General features: G+C 40.9%; 1 protein-coding gene across 1 annotated transcript in view; it reads right to left on the bottom strand.

Annotated features, from left to right (window-relative positions):
• The window catches only part of LOC311144136 (protein TANC1-like), a 294,875-nt gene that overhangs the window by 18,660 nt on the left and 260,864 nt on the right, over nt 1-15,351 (bottom strand). Inside the window, exons 18-19 of the mRNA XM_084180127.1 lie at nt 14,667-14,852; nt 9,123-9,201 (exon numbers count right to left, since the gene is read on the bottom strand). Of these exons, the coding sequence (XP_084036253.1) occupies nt 9,123-9,201; nt 14,667-14,852 (265 nt within the window). The remainder of the gene's footprint in view (nt 1-9,122; nt 9,202-14,666; nt 14,853-15,351) is intronic.

Below are 15,351 nucleotides of genomic sequence, written 5' to 3'. Positions count from 1 at the left end.
ATCCCAACCGTGAAGCATGGAGGTGGAAACATCATTCTTTGGAGATGCTTTTCTGCAAAGGGGACAGGACGACTGCACCGTATTGAGGGGAGGATGGATGGGGCCATGTGTTGTGAGATCTTGGCCAACAACCTCCTTCCCTCAGTAAGAGCATTGGGTGTGGCTGGGTCTTCCAGCATGACAACAACCCGGAACACACAGCCAGGGCAACTAAGGAGTGGCTCCGTAAGAAGCATCTCAAGGTCCTGGAGTGGCCTAGCCAGTCTCCAGACCTGAACCCAATAGAACATCTTTGGAGGGAGCTGAAAGTCCGTATTGCGCAGCGACAGCCCCGAAACCTGAAGGATCTGGAGAAGGTCTGTATGGAGGAGTGGGCCAAAATCCCTGCTGCAGTGTGTGCAAACTTGGTCAAGACCTACAGGAAACGTATGATCTCTGTAATTGCAAACAAAGGTTTCTGTACCAAATATTATGTTCTGCTTTTCTGATGTATCAAATACTTATGTCATGCAATAAAATGCAAATGAATTACTTAAAAATCATACAATGTGATTTTCTGGATTTTTGTTTTAGATTCCGTCTCTCGCAGTTGAAGTGTACCTATGATAAAAATTACAGACCTCTACATGCTTTGTAAGTAGGAAAACCTGCAAAATCGGCAGTGTATCAAATACTTGTTCTCCCCACTGTATATAGCCATTTAAAAATATATATCCATTCACATATCTTGCATATCTTATTTTTCATCACTATCGATTAATATGCGTAATAATGTCGGCAGTTCATGCGTAGGATTTTAACCTAGAACCCGGATTTCCATTGTATTACATTACATTTTTGACAAGCAATTATTATTTTAGCAAACAATTATTGTGGTTCATCCTATATTCTCCCTAACATCCTTACCCCCTTGCAACAGATGTGGGATAAACATACACGCACATACTCTAACACACTCAACCCCTTTCCTCCTAAATCAACCATAAGATCAGATGCTCAACGGTTGTTACATCCCAGAGCCCAACTCAAGAAAGGACCTGATTTACGAATGCATATACAGTTACAGCTGTTTGAGAAAGCATGCAAGATTGAGCAAAAAAAGGACAACAATGTGAGATTTGATTAATCTATTTAATCTATGTCAAGTCCTAGGTGATGGAGATCAGATCCACCCTCTTCACCTGGGACACCAACACTCTGGTACCCCGTTGTAACCATTTCCCCCAAGCATCTCCGTGCAGTCAGACCTTTGATAATTTTTTGCCACTTGGGCCACAATAATAAGCCCCCTCTCTGATTGTCCGAGTGTGACCCCCTCCCCATGGGTTACTGCAGCCAGTGTTGCCAGCACTGCCACTACCTGGGTGGGGGTACCCCACCGGAATTCCCACCGGCTAGGTACAAGGTCATCAAGGTTCTCATTAGCAGCTTTGAGAATTTCCTTGTATATTATGCTCTCCCATCAGGGGGCTCTGGCTTTGTAGGACCAAACCTGCCAGGCAGGCTCAGAATCTTGAGGGGGCGGTGCTGCTCAAGTAGGTCTCTGACCGCATTTATTTTTCTGTTTAGGCTGCATATAGGCAACTCACAGCAGGTCCATAAAACAGATGGGGACTTCTCTTTGGTTTATGGGTCACTCAGGTGGGTGTCTAGGATATAGGGTTGGGGATCGTTCCATCATGATAGGACAATAAAAATATAGATTAGATGTATACTATATTTTAAAATGTATATCCCTCATCTGCACAAAATTGAAAGCTCTCTCTCACAACCCCTGCTCACAGACACACGTTGGTTCTGGGATATGCAACCATTTCCTTTCTCACTCACTTAACGCCACACTTATTCAAACACAAAAACGCACACCACACCTTCCATCACAATTAATCCACACATACCCACATACTGTGCCTTCTATGTCTTCTGTTCGCTATGTTTTTATCTCCACTATGTTGATTGAGTACATGTGTTCTAATTAGTTGTATTTGAAGATGTATTATTTTGCTTGTTATCTTTTCTTGTAATACCGTTTTATCCTTTTATAAATACTATACATACTATAAATGTTCTTTACTATTACAATCCCTACCATGGCTAGTATTGGGTGCTCCATTATTCAACTCCTCTATTAGAACTTTCAGAATAGCCATGGAGTAGTCTTTGTGTCGCGGTACATTTGGTTGTCAATATACAGTTTATCGACATTGAGAGCAACACGCTTCCCTTTTAATCTATTTTCCTTGAAGATTTTCCGAACTGATCATTCATTCCTATTTTGGTGCCAGCAAGTCTTTTACCTAGGCTTTTAACCATTACTTTATCCTCAAAAAAAGCACATTTGGCAACGATTGGATGCTCATATCTCTGTCCTCTTTGTCCGAAGCGGTGTACACGTTCGAGTTGGATTTTATCGACAGCCTCCAGTGGGATTTGAAGCGCTGTTAGAAAGAAGTCCTTCACAATAGTCTTGGTTAACTCTCCCTCTTTTTCCTGGATACCCGTAAGTACTAGATTTTCATGTTTGCATGTCTAGTAAGGCTTCTCTCAGAAAGTTGTTCTCCTTTTTAAGTTCCTTTTAATAGAAAGTTAGCAAAAATAGATAAACTCTTGCTACCAAGAAAAAAATAAAAAAGAATCCCCTTGATTAACTCTTTAGTCATATCCCAGATTACCTATTTGTTTATGGCCTTGCCTACATCTAGCGACTTGTTTTTAAAATTATATGAGCAAAAAATATTCAATTTTATTTGGAACAGCAAGCCAGACAAAATTAAACGGGCCTATTTATATAATAAATATGTATTCAGAGGGCAGAAATGATTAAATATGAAAGACCTCTCAATAATCCGAACTGGTTCTCTAGCAGATTAGTAAGAATGTCTCACCCCATGTTTAAGAATGGCCTTTTCCCCTTTATTCAGATTACAACCTCTCATTTAGGTTATTTGAAAATGAAATAATCTAACAAATATTGCTATTTTTAAAACAAGCCATAGAAAGTTGGTTGCAATTTCAGTTTAATCCACCAGAAAAGACAGATGAAATATTACAACCAATGTTATGGTTAAACTCAAACATACTAATTGGGGGGGGGGGGGGCGGACGGACGGTATAATCTTTGTAAATTATATCATAAATAGGACTGGTGGAGTTATGTCACACATGCATCTAACAAAAATTACAACCAACTAATTGCAGCATTACCGGAAAATGGAAGAGGGAGAAAGTAAGGAACTTGTCTGTCGGCCCTGCATTAAAGACCAAAATTGGTTAAAGAAAATTGTGATAACTAAAAAAGTATACCAGTTTCATTTAAGGACCAAAAAACTGACAGCTGTGCCATATAGATTGCAAAATAGTTGGGAAGAGATTTTCGATGTACCGATTCCATGGCACATGGTTTATGAACTGATACACAAAACAATGCTGGATTCAAAACTTACGAGTTTTTCAATTTAAATTACAACCATCCCAGCTTTGCAGATTTTGCTGCGAAGAGACAGAATCATTAGATCATTTGTTTTGGTACTGTCCATACGTAGCTTGTTTTTGGTCGCAGGTTTAGGAATGGCTGAAGAATTGCAACATTTACCTGGAGCTAACTCTGCAAATAGCACTGCTGGGTGATTTAAAAAGTCATAGTCAATCGGTTAATAATATAATAATACTCTTAGCAAAAATATTTAACTTTAATTTACAATCTGTAGAAACTATGAGAATAGAAAGGTTCAGAACTTTTGTGAAACATCACAGCACAGTTGAAAAGTATATGGCAAATATAAATCAAAGCTGGATGGTGTTCAGAGATAGATGGGTGGGGTTGAGGGTAGCTGAAGGATGGGACTAAAAACAAACAAAAGATAACTATTGTAAAATATACTGTACTGTGTCCGTAAAATGTATAGGATGTATAAGCTGGAAGTAGAAGCAAAAGTGTTGTTGTCCATTAGTTTACTCCAATTAGGGGAGGGGTGGTAGGGTTAGGGGAAAATAATAAACGAAAATATATTAAGAAATATATATATATATATATTTTGTATATATTTACCCCCCAAAAATATATGGGAGATTGGAAATGATGCAGACAATTACATTGATGGAAGCCACAGTCTATCTGCAATTTTAAAGCTGAACTAGGAAACTTGCTAACTGGTTGAACGCGGCATGTGTATAACTACTACCAGTTACAAAGTCAGAAATTTCAGAGTTCCGACTAGCACGTGAACGCGGCAAGTCATCCTTGGCCCTGGTGTCACAGCTGTGGTTTCCACAACATTCTGCACGCTTGTCTACATACTCTGCAAGAGAAACACGCTCACACTTCACCCAGTGTAAATAATTAAACACAACCAAACACTTATAACACAAACAACTAAACACCACATATATTAAACACAGCCTGTGAACAGGGAATATTTTATATATATTTAAAAAAAGATTCTTGGCATAATTACAGTGGATAAAAAAACAATATACGGTACTACACCCGATGTCTCTACTGTATATTTAATGATAATGAGAAGTTGATCTCATCGTTTTACTAAGTAATGTAGAAAATGTCAGGGCCGCCTCTTGACTTGGTCGCTGCATTATTCATTTTTGATAGGTGTGATATATAATGTAAACAAACATTCTCTTTTACGGATGGAAAACAACCTCTATTTGCCAATTTCTACAGAAACCATAACCTCAGAATATCTCTTCTCTTGTAACTTGAGGTATATGCCACGTGATCACAAACATTATACCTCACTGTGTCTATATGTCTTTCCCCTAACCTTTTCCACTGCTGCCGACTTATTCACAAATATCAGAAAGCTGTTCAACAAAGAGAGCTAAATTACTTTTTCTCCTTCCTAGAAGTAAAACAGTCATTCTGAGGAGGGATTTTGTATTATTTTTTTTGCCAACACAGAGCCGTAATCCAATCTCTCTCTTTCCAAACAAAGTGCAGTGAGCCTATTTGCATAAAGATGTTATTTCTTTCACACTTTGCCTTTCAAATATGAAATGATATTTCTCCGACAGTTCATTAACTGAGAGAATTTGTTCAGAGCCGCAGCAATAAATGTCAATTTTCGGTAGGATATTTCACCTGGGGTATTTGTGTCTCACTGTGTTTTCTCCCATATCGCCATACAGGCCTCTAGATTGGGTTAATAAACCCTCAATCAGAATTCATATGTAGGGGTCTGACTGTGATATTCACTTTCAGTATTTCTAAGGCCTAACAGGTTCTGCTGTCTATGCTGTATCCACAACATTTAAGTATAGATGCTATTTTCTATAGCTGTGATGGCTCTCCATTGAATTACAACCCAATCATGCCTGTAAGAGGCATTGAATACAACCATTTGAGTCATTCTCCTAAGGGGTCAGGAGAAGTGCAGAGAAGCGTAACCTCTTTACGTTTGCTAAAATACAAAAGTTTTAGAACACCTACACATTCAAGGGTTTTTCTTTATTTTTTACTATTTTCTAGATTGAATAGTGTAATAGTGAAGATATCAAAACTATGAAATAACACACGCGGAAGTGTGCAAAGCTGTCATCAAGGCAAAGGGTGGCTATTTGAAGAATCTCAAATATAAAATATATTTTGATTTGTTTAACACTTTTTTGGTTACTACATGATTCCATATGTGTTATTTCATAGTTTTGATGTCTTCACTATTATTCTACAATGTAGAAAATTGTAAAAATAAAGAAAAACCCTTGAATGAGTAGCTGTTCTAAAACTTTTGACTGGTAGTGTATATTCAATGAGTTTAAAGCACCACAGCGCACAAAATCTGCTCAAATACAAAGTGTTGCTTTGAATGAGCCTAGTGCCAGGTGGGTGCAAAGGGCTTTCAAAATGCGTTCACTAGGTGGCTGAGTTGGGTGTTGGAGCGTGTCTCCTTGTTTCAGGTCGCTGGTGTTGTGCCCGGCGCCATGCGGCCACCTGCAACCTGCTATTGCATTAGCCTGTAATGGATGGGAGTTGAAAGGAGGAATGTGGCTATGATTTAACATCCACTAGGTAAATACATAGAGCTCAGAGGTAAATATTAGATCACAGTTACAGCAGGTGGCACATTCTGGATGACTTTGAGAATGAAGGCAAGCTTGACTACTATTATTCACAGTAATGGTCATGTCTACAGGAACCAGCCAAGGCCTGTGTGTAAATCTGCTCTGTTTAAAGGGACCCATACACATCTGCCTACTACTTATGATAAATTAGTATTTTGTCATATACCTCTTGCAAATCAAAACGATAGTGCAAATAAAATAAAATCTTATTTTTCACATGCTTCGTAAACAACAGGTGTAGACTACAGTAACAGCGTAAATAAGCATTTCACTGTTAGTCTACATCTGTTGTTTACGAAGCATGTGACAAATAAAATGTGATTTGATTTGCACTACCATCTAATCAAGTAAAAAGAAAGTAGGCCTCTATCCTTCTCTAAAACAACGTAGGTGGTGGTGGTTGGAACAGAAATGTTGGTATGCAGCAGTGTGATGATGTAACAAGGTGCAAAACTTGAAGCAGCACTTTTTGATAAAGAAATATAAAAGTTTCCGTCCCAATCTAAAACAACACTGCGGCACATTTCTCAGCTATAAGAACATCTGGCGCTAAGATGGAAAGCAGCCGTTTCCAGAGATGAAGGCCCATTTCGAATGAAGATATCTTTGTCTCTAGGATGTAATAAGCCCCAAAGCCCTTCAGCACTTTTTGCCAGGAAATGTATTTTGCAGAAGCAGCACCAGTTGGCAGGAGTAGCACTAAGGAGAATACAGCTTGGGCCTATGGGCCCTGGTCAAAAGTAGTGCAATGTATAGGGAATAGGGTGCCATTTGGGACTGAGCGATCCTCTCTCTCCTAGTCCTAATGGGCTGACCTACATCAGAGACATTTGTTACTGCTAGGCTGCACCAGGCTGGCATTCTACTGAGGCCACAGAGAGACTATTGTTCACATTCTCTCTCACCATTAGATTGTGTGCTCTAAAACACACACACATCAAATGAGCTGCCCGAATGATGAGGAGTTGGGAACTTCTGGCCCATTTGAATGCCGCTCTGGTCTAGATCACTAGGCTTTCTGAGCAACAGTTGGTCATCATGATCATATAAAATAGGCTTCTTTCATGTTGGGCCTAACAAGTGAAGTTCTGCTACTGTGAAAAAGTCTGAAAGACATCTGATAGACAGACACTCACCGATCCCTGTCTCTGCTGTTGTACTCTCATTTTTAACAGACTACCACAGATAAGAGAATGCTGGAGTCAGTTATCTCCACTCTGTCTCTGTTTATCTCCAGTGTGCAGCTTTCCACAAGAGGCAATGATGATAACAAAAAAAACATTTCATAAATCAAGAATCATTTCTAAAAAACTGTATCGCTGTAGGTTGCATTCCAAATTGCACCCTATTCCCTATGGGCCCTGGTCAAAAGTACTGCAATATTAAAGGGATAGGGTGCCATTTGGAGGTGTGTTTACTCATTCAGTACACAGAGATGCTGCACCAACACCAATAGTGATGGTACTGGTAAGTGGTAATGTTTATCAGCATGGGGGTACTGTGATTGTGGCAAATGTTTGAAACCCATCCCAGATCTCAGACCATTTTAATACTTCCATACCCAGGGGCCTCATCTTTGATTTATATCAAAACACAATGTTCCCCACAGACACATTTGTTTTGTTCAGCATGTATATGACAACCCTGGTGACTCACAGATATGACAACAGACCCATGCTTTTAGGTTGCGTCCCAAATGGCACCCTATTCCTTATAAAGTGCACTACTTTTGACCAGGGCCGATAGGGCTCTGGTCAAAATTAGTGCGCTTTGTAGGTAAAAGGGTGCCACTTTGGACGTGTTCTTTTAGACTTTTGTTCCCGGCTCCATTTGGCTTCCCCCACCATTTCCAGGATCAATCTTAAATTGCTTTGACCGGCCATTAACAACTCATGTCTCCTGCTGCCACCCCCTGCCAGCAGCTCCATATCTCTCCTGCTCCTGCTTTTTCTCTCTCAGCTGTTGCTTTTGTCAGATGGGTCCCAACTTTCCTGCTTCTTCCAAAAGAGGTCTAGCATATACAATTTAAGTGGCCACTAAGTACATTGTACCTCTCCCAATATCAACAGTTCTCTGTATTACCACTGGGACTTTAATACTGTCCAACAAAAAGATTGTAATAATTTTCTGCAGTACTTTATGATCAATGATTCGTTTCAGGTCTTAAACCGAAACTGAAGCTCTGGCTACACTTCCAGTAAGAAGAATATATGAGTAGGTGTGTGATTATTGGTAGAAATGCAGGACAAAAAAACAGGCCAAATGGCTTGACATGACCTAAATGGACAATGTATTGCACCGATGACTTAGTGCTTAGACTGCTCATGCTGGGAGCGATGGCTGTAATTCTGCTCTAAAGTAGAAAATCACTCAGTAAGCACCACAGGATGGCCTGATGGCTTTCCATCCAGATAAAGGACCAAATGACCAAAGCAGAGACACTTTTAAAGGGGCTTTCCGAAGTTGAAACAATAATTAAGTGACTCCCTGCCACTGTTTCAGTAAAGATCTAAGGGATGGGGCTGGAGAAATGTAACCACTCTCAAATTAATTGACAGAGCTATAGATGCAAGGAATGACCATCTACGGCATCTCAGTGATAGTTTTAACCATGTTTTGAGGCAATAAAATGTATTTACATTTACTTTGTTTACAAACATTAGAGTTAAACAAGCTTATATTTTTGGTTCTGATGGGGTACAACAGTTGAACTAAGCTTCTGAGGCATTAATAAGTTAAGAATCAATGAGTACATATAATTAATTTATAAGTCAAAAAATGTATGTAGCAACTACAGATTGCCCCTTTACGGGAAGAGGACACCCTTTAAGGGAAGAGGACAGGCAGTAAAAATAAAAATGACCACATAGTTGGGTAAATGTGAACATCATGCAAAAAGAAAGTGTTATGCTACTGGAAGGAGATATAATACAAAACACTGGACAAGCACACACAATTTCAGCAGTAATGAAACACTGATATTACAACAAGTGTTAACACAACGAGAACAACATAGAGAAAAGAAGAAGAATCGAGAGGAAACGTACCGGTTTCTCCCCACAGAGTGTCATGGCCATCAATTTGCACAGCGTGCTCGTTATTCAACGCCAACAAGCCTCTCACAACCTGCCGAACGAGAAACTTTGATTAATGACACAGAATCCAAGCATCAAAACACCGGAGCGATGAAACACCTTCAGCTGATCGATTTAAAAAGCTGCCCCAGCAAATGATGCTTCTCTGGCGCATGTTAAATGAATCACTGGACTAGAGTGCTGATGCATGGACTATAGTATCTATATAGCCTCTATAGTAGAGATTCTCCGTGCTGTGTAGTACAGGCCCAATGGTATTAATACGTCAGTAGTGTTAGCTAGCCCCATTGTCTGTGCTCTCCTTTACGCTCCTCTCACTGGGCCCTCTGTGGAGGTGGAGGTCGATTGCTCACTCTGGCCCATTCTATAATACTGTCGACCCACAGCCCTCATGTATATGCTTAACAGTATCACAGCCCTTTTAATGAGGAACTGTCATCAATCAAGCCACAGTAGGGATAGGCACGGTTATTCAAAGTTAGTATTCGATTACTTGGGAGAGTATTAATTTTTGTGGGAAAAAATCGGCCTATATTTGGCTGTGTCTAAAATGTAATCAAATTATCTGTGACATTACTACATAGCCTACAAGGATAGACCATTACATTTGACATTTTAATAAAACAAAGACGCACCGGTAGCCTATACACGTTTCACGCGTGTAGCTTGTTGTTATTGTCGGTCAATCAAAGCGGCTCCATGTGTAGCAAGTGAAGTGGGAGATTTCTAATAACTGCAAAATGGAATTAAAATTACGGAATTAAGTTGGCTAAATGAGAAGGAGTAGGCTGTTGTTTCATATGAATGGAGTTGTTGTAGACAAGTACAGGGAGCGCAGCAAAATGGACTCAATTAGCCTTGCTACTTTAGCTAGCTAGTTGGCTAACTTAGCTGGCTCCTGTCGCTAGCTAGCTTCTTTACAGCGATGTAATGCAGTCAAGACAGGCACTATCAGATTATATGATAGATAACCTATGGCAGCTACAAGTTTGTCTAACGCGAGACGGTTTGGCTACTTTCTCTCTCTCCTTGCCACGCACATAGACGGTCACACACCGGCCCCTTCGTATCTCTCGCCCCTCCCCCACAATTCTGCTCAAACAAGCAGAGCGCAGCGCACCGGCTCTCTCTCGAATCGCGCGAGCAAGTCTCCATTGAAGTTTCCCCAAAACATGTTTTCTTTAAAACATGTATTTCGACAATCTGGATATCCGAAACAATAGCATGATATGATTTGAATAGTGAAATCATTTCAATGCCCATCCCTAACCCACAGCCCACTATGCTCCTCTCCTGGGCAGCTAACTGCAGACCACAGGAGGTTGGTGGCACCTTAATTGGGGAGGACAGGCTCATGGTAATGACTGGAGCAGAATTGGTGGAATGGTATCAAATACATCAAACACATGGTTTGATGCCATTCCATTTGCTCAGTTTCAGCCATTATTATGCGCCATCCTCCCCTCAGCAGCCTCCACTGCTGCAGACATACTGTGGGATCAATACTGTATGCATGGCCTACCTACAGCCTATTTCATATGTGAAACCAAGAAGAACCTGCTGCTGAAGTTTTCAGTGGAATCATCTTTGTTTCCAAAGCACAGAGGTGAGGTTGTGTTGTGGAATTGTACAGGTGAGAGACTCTGTGGGAGAACTCTCCTGTGTACAGTACAGAACTGACCCGTGTGGATAGTGTGGGTGTACAGTACATTGCAGTCAGGGTTCATACACTTTTTGACACATGGAATTTCATTACTTTTCCCTGACTTCTCCATGACTTTTAACCACATTTCCATGACCAATAATTTGGTGGTCTCCATGTATACATGAAAAAGCTAGCATAAATGTGGACTCTGATCACTTGTACCATCTCCTGCCGCTGTGCCCTTGAGCAAGGCACTTAACCCCCCACAAAATTGAATAACAGCATTGTAAGGCTACTGTACAAAACACATGTGGTCAACCCACCATCTAGAGAGCTAATTTGATCCAGCCCTGCTTAAACACACCCGAGTCAGCTTATCAAGGTCCTGTTGAGCAGCTGATTTTTTGAATGTGCTGTGTTATAGCGGGCTGGAACAAAAGCCTGCACACCAAGTAGCTCTCCTGGGGGATGGTTGGCCACTCTTGATATAAAATATGGCAACATTACAAACAACTACTTTTTATGTCTTTATAAAATCATTCCCTCTTTCAATGAATCAGGGATCAAATGGCTATAAAGGCAGGCACCTTCAAAGGAAGGTAGCTAACGAAGACATGTTTATCTATAACATTCTAAGGCTAAAATATTCAGGTTTCAGGGGAGATCTAATGACAGCATGGGAGTTGTTTGTCAATTAGGCTATTTTAAGAATATTTCTTTAACATTGTCAGAATAACATGGCTACTGTTGATTAGAGGGGAATGCCAGCTTTCCAACAGTGTCAGATGTATTTCTCAACTCCTAATATTCATCAACTGCATGTCAGCCATTTGCCAGTGGCAAGTTTTTAGGACACATACGCAAGTATGCACACACACACACAGAGACGTGTGATGAAGGATCATTCCGATCATGACTGATATGTAGATTTTTACGTGATTTATACAATATTTAAAAAGTGTGCCTAAATGATTTACATGAGGCAAAATTATTAAACTAATTTCCATGACTTTTTCAAAACATTTCGGATTGTATTATTTTCCAAAACCTTTCCATAGGGGGGTGCCGAGTACTTGGACAAAACGAGTATTGTAACGGATATGGAGAATTTTCCGAATACTATTATGACACAAGTATTTTTTGTAATTATCTGTGATCTAAAAAAAAATATTTTCTGCTGCAAGCGCACATCTCTCTTTCACTCAAACAGTGTGATGCGCTGTGTGCTCTAAACAACTATTGGCTAGTTCTTCTGTCTGTAAAGAAATGAGCGGGGTATCGGTTGAGCCTGCTGCAACGATTGGATTAGACCAAGTCGCTCTCCCTCTGCTCTCATTTCCCCAGACAGGCGTGGCTGTTTCACTCACTCATAGTCACTCGTCTCAGGGAACAAGTCTCCACTTCTCCAAACATCCTGTATGAATCAGAATCTGTAGCTAGTCATTGTTGTTCAATATAGTTATTTCCTGTCGACTTTGCTTAGGCCATATGGTTGTTTCTGTCTGACTACTTGCCGTTGTTTAGTAGGCCTACTTTGTCTGTCCGTATAATTATTCCATTGCTGATGACGTCTGTCGTTCTGTCGTGATCCAAACACATGCTTGCTTGCTATTATTATTTATTCTCACCCAGGCATGTTTACTGAGCGACAGATCATTAGAAAATAAAATGACAAATGTACAGTTTATTTTGACTGTAGAAATGTTGTGGCATACAGTGAGGGAAAAAAGTATTTGATCCCCTGCTGATTTTGTACGTTTGCCCACTGACAAATAAATGATCAGTCTATAATTTTAATGGTAGGTTTATTTGAACAGTGAGAGACAGAATAACAACAAAAAAATCCAGAAAAACGCATGTCAAAGATGTTACAAATTGATTTGCATTTTAATTAGGGAAATAAGTATTTGACCCCCTCTCAATCACAAAGATTTCTGGCTCCCAGGTGTCTTTTATACAGGTAACGAGCTGAGATGAGGAGCACACTCTTAAAGGGAGGGCTCCTAATCTCAGCTTGTTACCTGTATAAAAGACACCTGTCCACAGAAGCAATCAATCAATCAGATTCCAAAAACTCTCCACCATGGCCAAGACCAAAGAGCTCTCCAAGGATGTCAGGGACAAGATTGTAGACCTACACAAGGCTGGAATGGGCTACAAGACCATCGACAAGCAGCTTGGTGAGAAGGTGACAACAGTTGGTGCGATTATTCGCAGATGAAAGAAACACAAAATAACTGTCAATCTCCCTCGGCCTTGGGCTCCATGCAAGATCTCACCTCGTGGAGTTGCAATGATCATGAGAACGGTGAGGAATCAGCCCAGAACTACACGGAAGGATCTTGTCAATGATCTCAAGGCAGCTGGGACCATAGTCACCAAGAAAACAATTGGTAACACACTACGCCGTGAAGGACTGAAATCCTGCAGCGCCCGCCAGGTCCCCCTGCTCAAGAAAGCACATATACAGGCCTGTCTAAAGTTTGCCAATGAACATCTGAATGATTCAGAGGAGAACTGGGTGAAAGTGTTGTGGTCAGATGAGACCAAAATCGAGCTCTTTGGCATCAACTCAACTCGCCGTGTTTGGAGGAGGAATGCTGCCTATGACCCCAAGAAAACCATCCCCACCGTCAAACATGGAGGTGGAAACATTATACTTTGGGGGTGTTTTTCTGCTAAGGGGACAGAACAACTTCACTGCATCAAAGGGACGATGGATGGGGCCATGTACCGTCAAATCTTGGGTGAGAACCTTCCCTCAGCCAGGGCATTGAAAATGGGTCGTGGATGGGTATTCCAGCATGACAATGACCCAAAACACACAGCCAAGGCAACAAAGGAGTGGCTCAAGAAGAAGCACATTAAGGTCCTGGAGTGGCCTAGCCAGTCTCCAGACCTTAATCCCATAGAAAATCTGTGGAGGGAGCTGAAGGTTTGAGTTGCCAAACGTCAGCCTCGAAACCTTAATGACTTGGAGAAGATCTGCAAAGAGGAGTGGGACAAAATCCCTCCTGAGATGTGTGCCAACCTGGAGGCCAACTACAAGAAACGTCTGACCTCTGTGATTGCCAACAAGGGTTTTGCCACCAAGTACTAAGTCATGTTTTGCAGAGGGGTCAAATACTTATTTCCCTCATTAAAATGCAAATCAATGTATAACATTTTTGACATGCATTTTTCTGGATTTTTTTGTTGTTATTCTGTCTTTCACTGTTCAAATAAACCTACCATTAAAATTATAGACTGATCATGTCTTTGTCAGTGGGCAAATGTACAAAATCAGCAGGGGATTAAATACCTTTTTCCCTCACTGTAAGTGTCAGGAGATAAAAGATTTGCTCTTCTCGAAAGTGAAACAATATATTGCTAAAGCGAATTAGCCTACTTTCATCTAAATCTGTGTCTGGAATAAATGCAGGCAGTAGTAGCCAGCCATGCATTACGGTATTTATTAGCCAATTTCATTGATAATTGAAAAGGACTAAGTAAGTAAATCATGAGCATTTTCATCTGTTGGGGTCATTTAACAATGTGTGTGAATGAGTGAAGGAACATAACGATGTGCTATGAGATGCAGTCTGAGTGATAGCGCAGTAATGTGCACTTGAGGTATAGGCTTTACTGACATTTAAAGTGCACTTCTGGGTTTTCCGATCACGAGATGAAACGGATACGATTACGAATACAAGTATGACGAGATCGGCACTACCCTACTTTACCAGGCCTGGAAAACTATTTTCTAATTCCATGACTTTTCCAGGATTTTCATGACCGTACGAGCCCTGTGCAGTACAGTGAGTGGTTGCAACGTGTGCCATTTGGGATTCAACAGGTGTCTCTTGACTGACCTGTGTGTGTCCCATGCTGGAGGCAGCGATCAGAGCCTGCTGGAGGGCCTTGTTCTTCAGACTGCAGTTCTGCTGCTGGCCCTCGGCGGTCCACTCCAGCTCCAGGAGGTACTGGATGATGTCAGGGTGGCACCTCAGAGCAGCATGGACCAGAGCACACTGACCGCTCTTATCCACATGGTCAACCTGCAACAAAACAATAACAGGGCTCATCTGACCATGTTTTATCTGCTGTAATACAGTGACATAGCTCCTCCTACACTCTCCCAGAGTAGCTTTACAATCTATGTGAGGTCTTATCAAAACCTTTAAGCTAGGGTTCCAAAATATGATCTTAGTTCTAATGTCTCCCCTGGTACTAATAGCTGTATTTGCCCTGATCTAATATTGTGTTGCCAGTCTCTGTCATCTAGCATTCACTTTTAACTCTAGAACCACTAAAGCAGTCATTTTGACTGCTCATGATTATAATTGTTTATTACTATGCAATTTTTTAAGTCATGCCCCCCTCCGTCCTTGACGTTTCCTAAATAAGTCTATATAACACACTGTTGGTGTTAGAATCTTAATCTCATTTCTTTGAACGGTTTTCCTCCTTTGCCCCTCCTTCTCCCAACAGTAGGGCCAGCTCAGCTCCTTCTTTCGACAGTTGAAAGTGCAGTGCCCAGCTGATAATCACCCCAAT

Source organism: Coregonus lavaretus, assembly GCF_964263955.1.
Source record: "Coregonus lavaretus genome assembly, chromosome: 16".
In the NCBI taxonomy this organism is placed as follows: domain Eukaryota; kingdom Metazoa; phylum Chordata; class Actinopteri; order Salmoniformes; family Salmonidae; genus Coregonus; species Coregonus lavaretus.
This window is presented reverse-complemented; position numbering and strand designations above follow the sequence as displayed.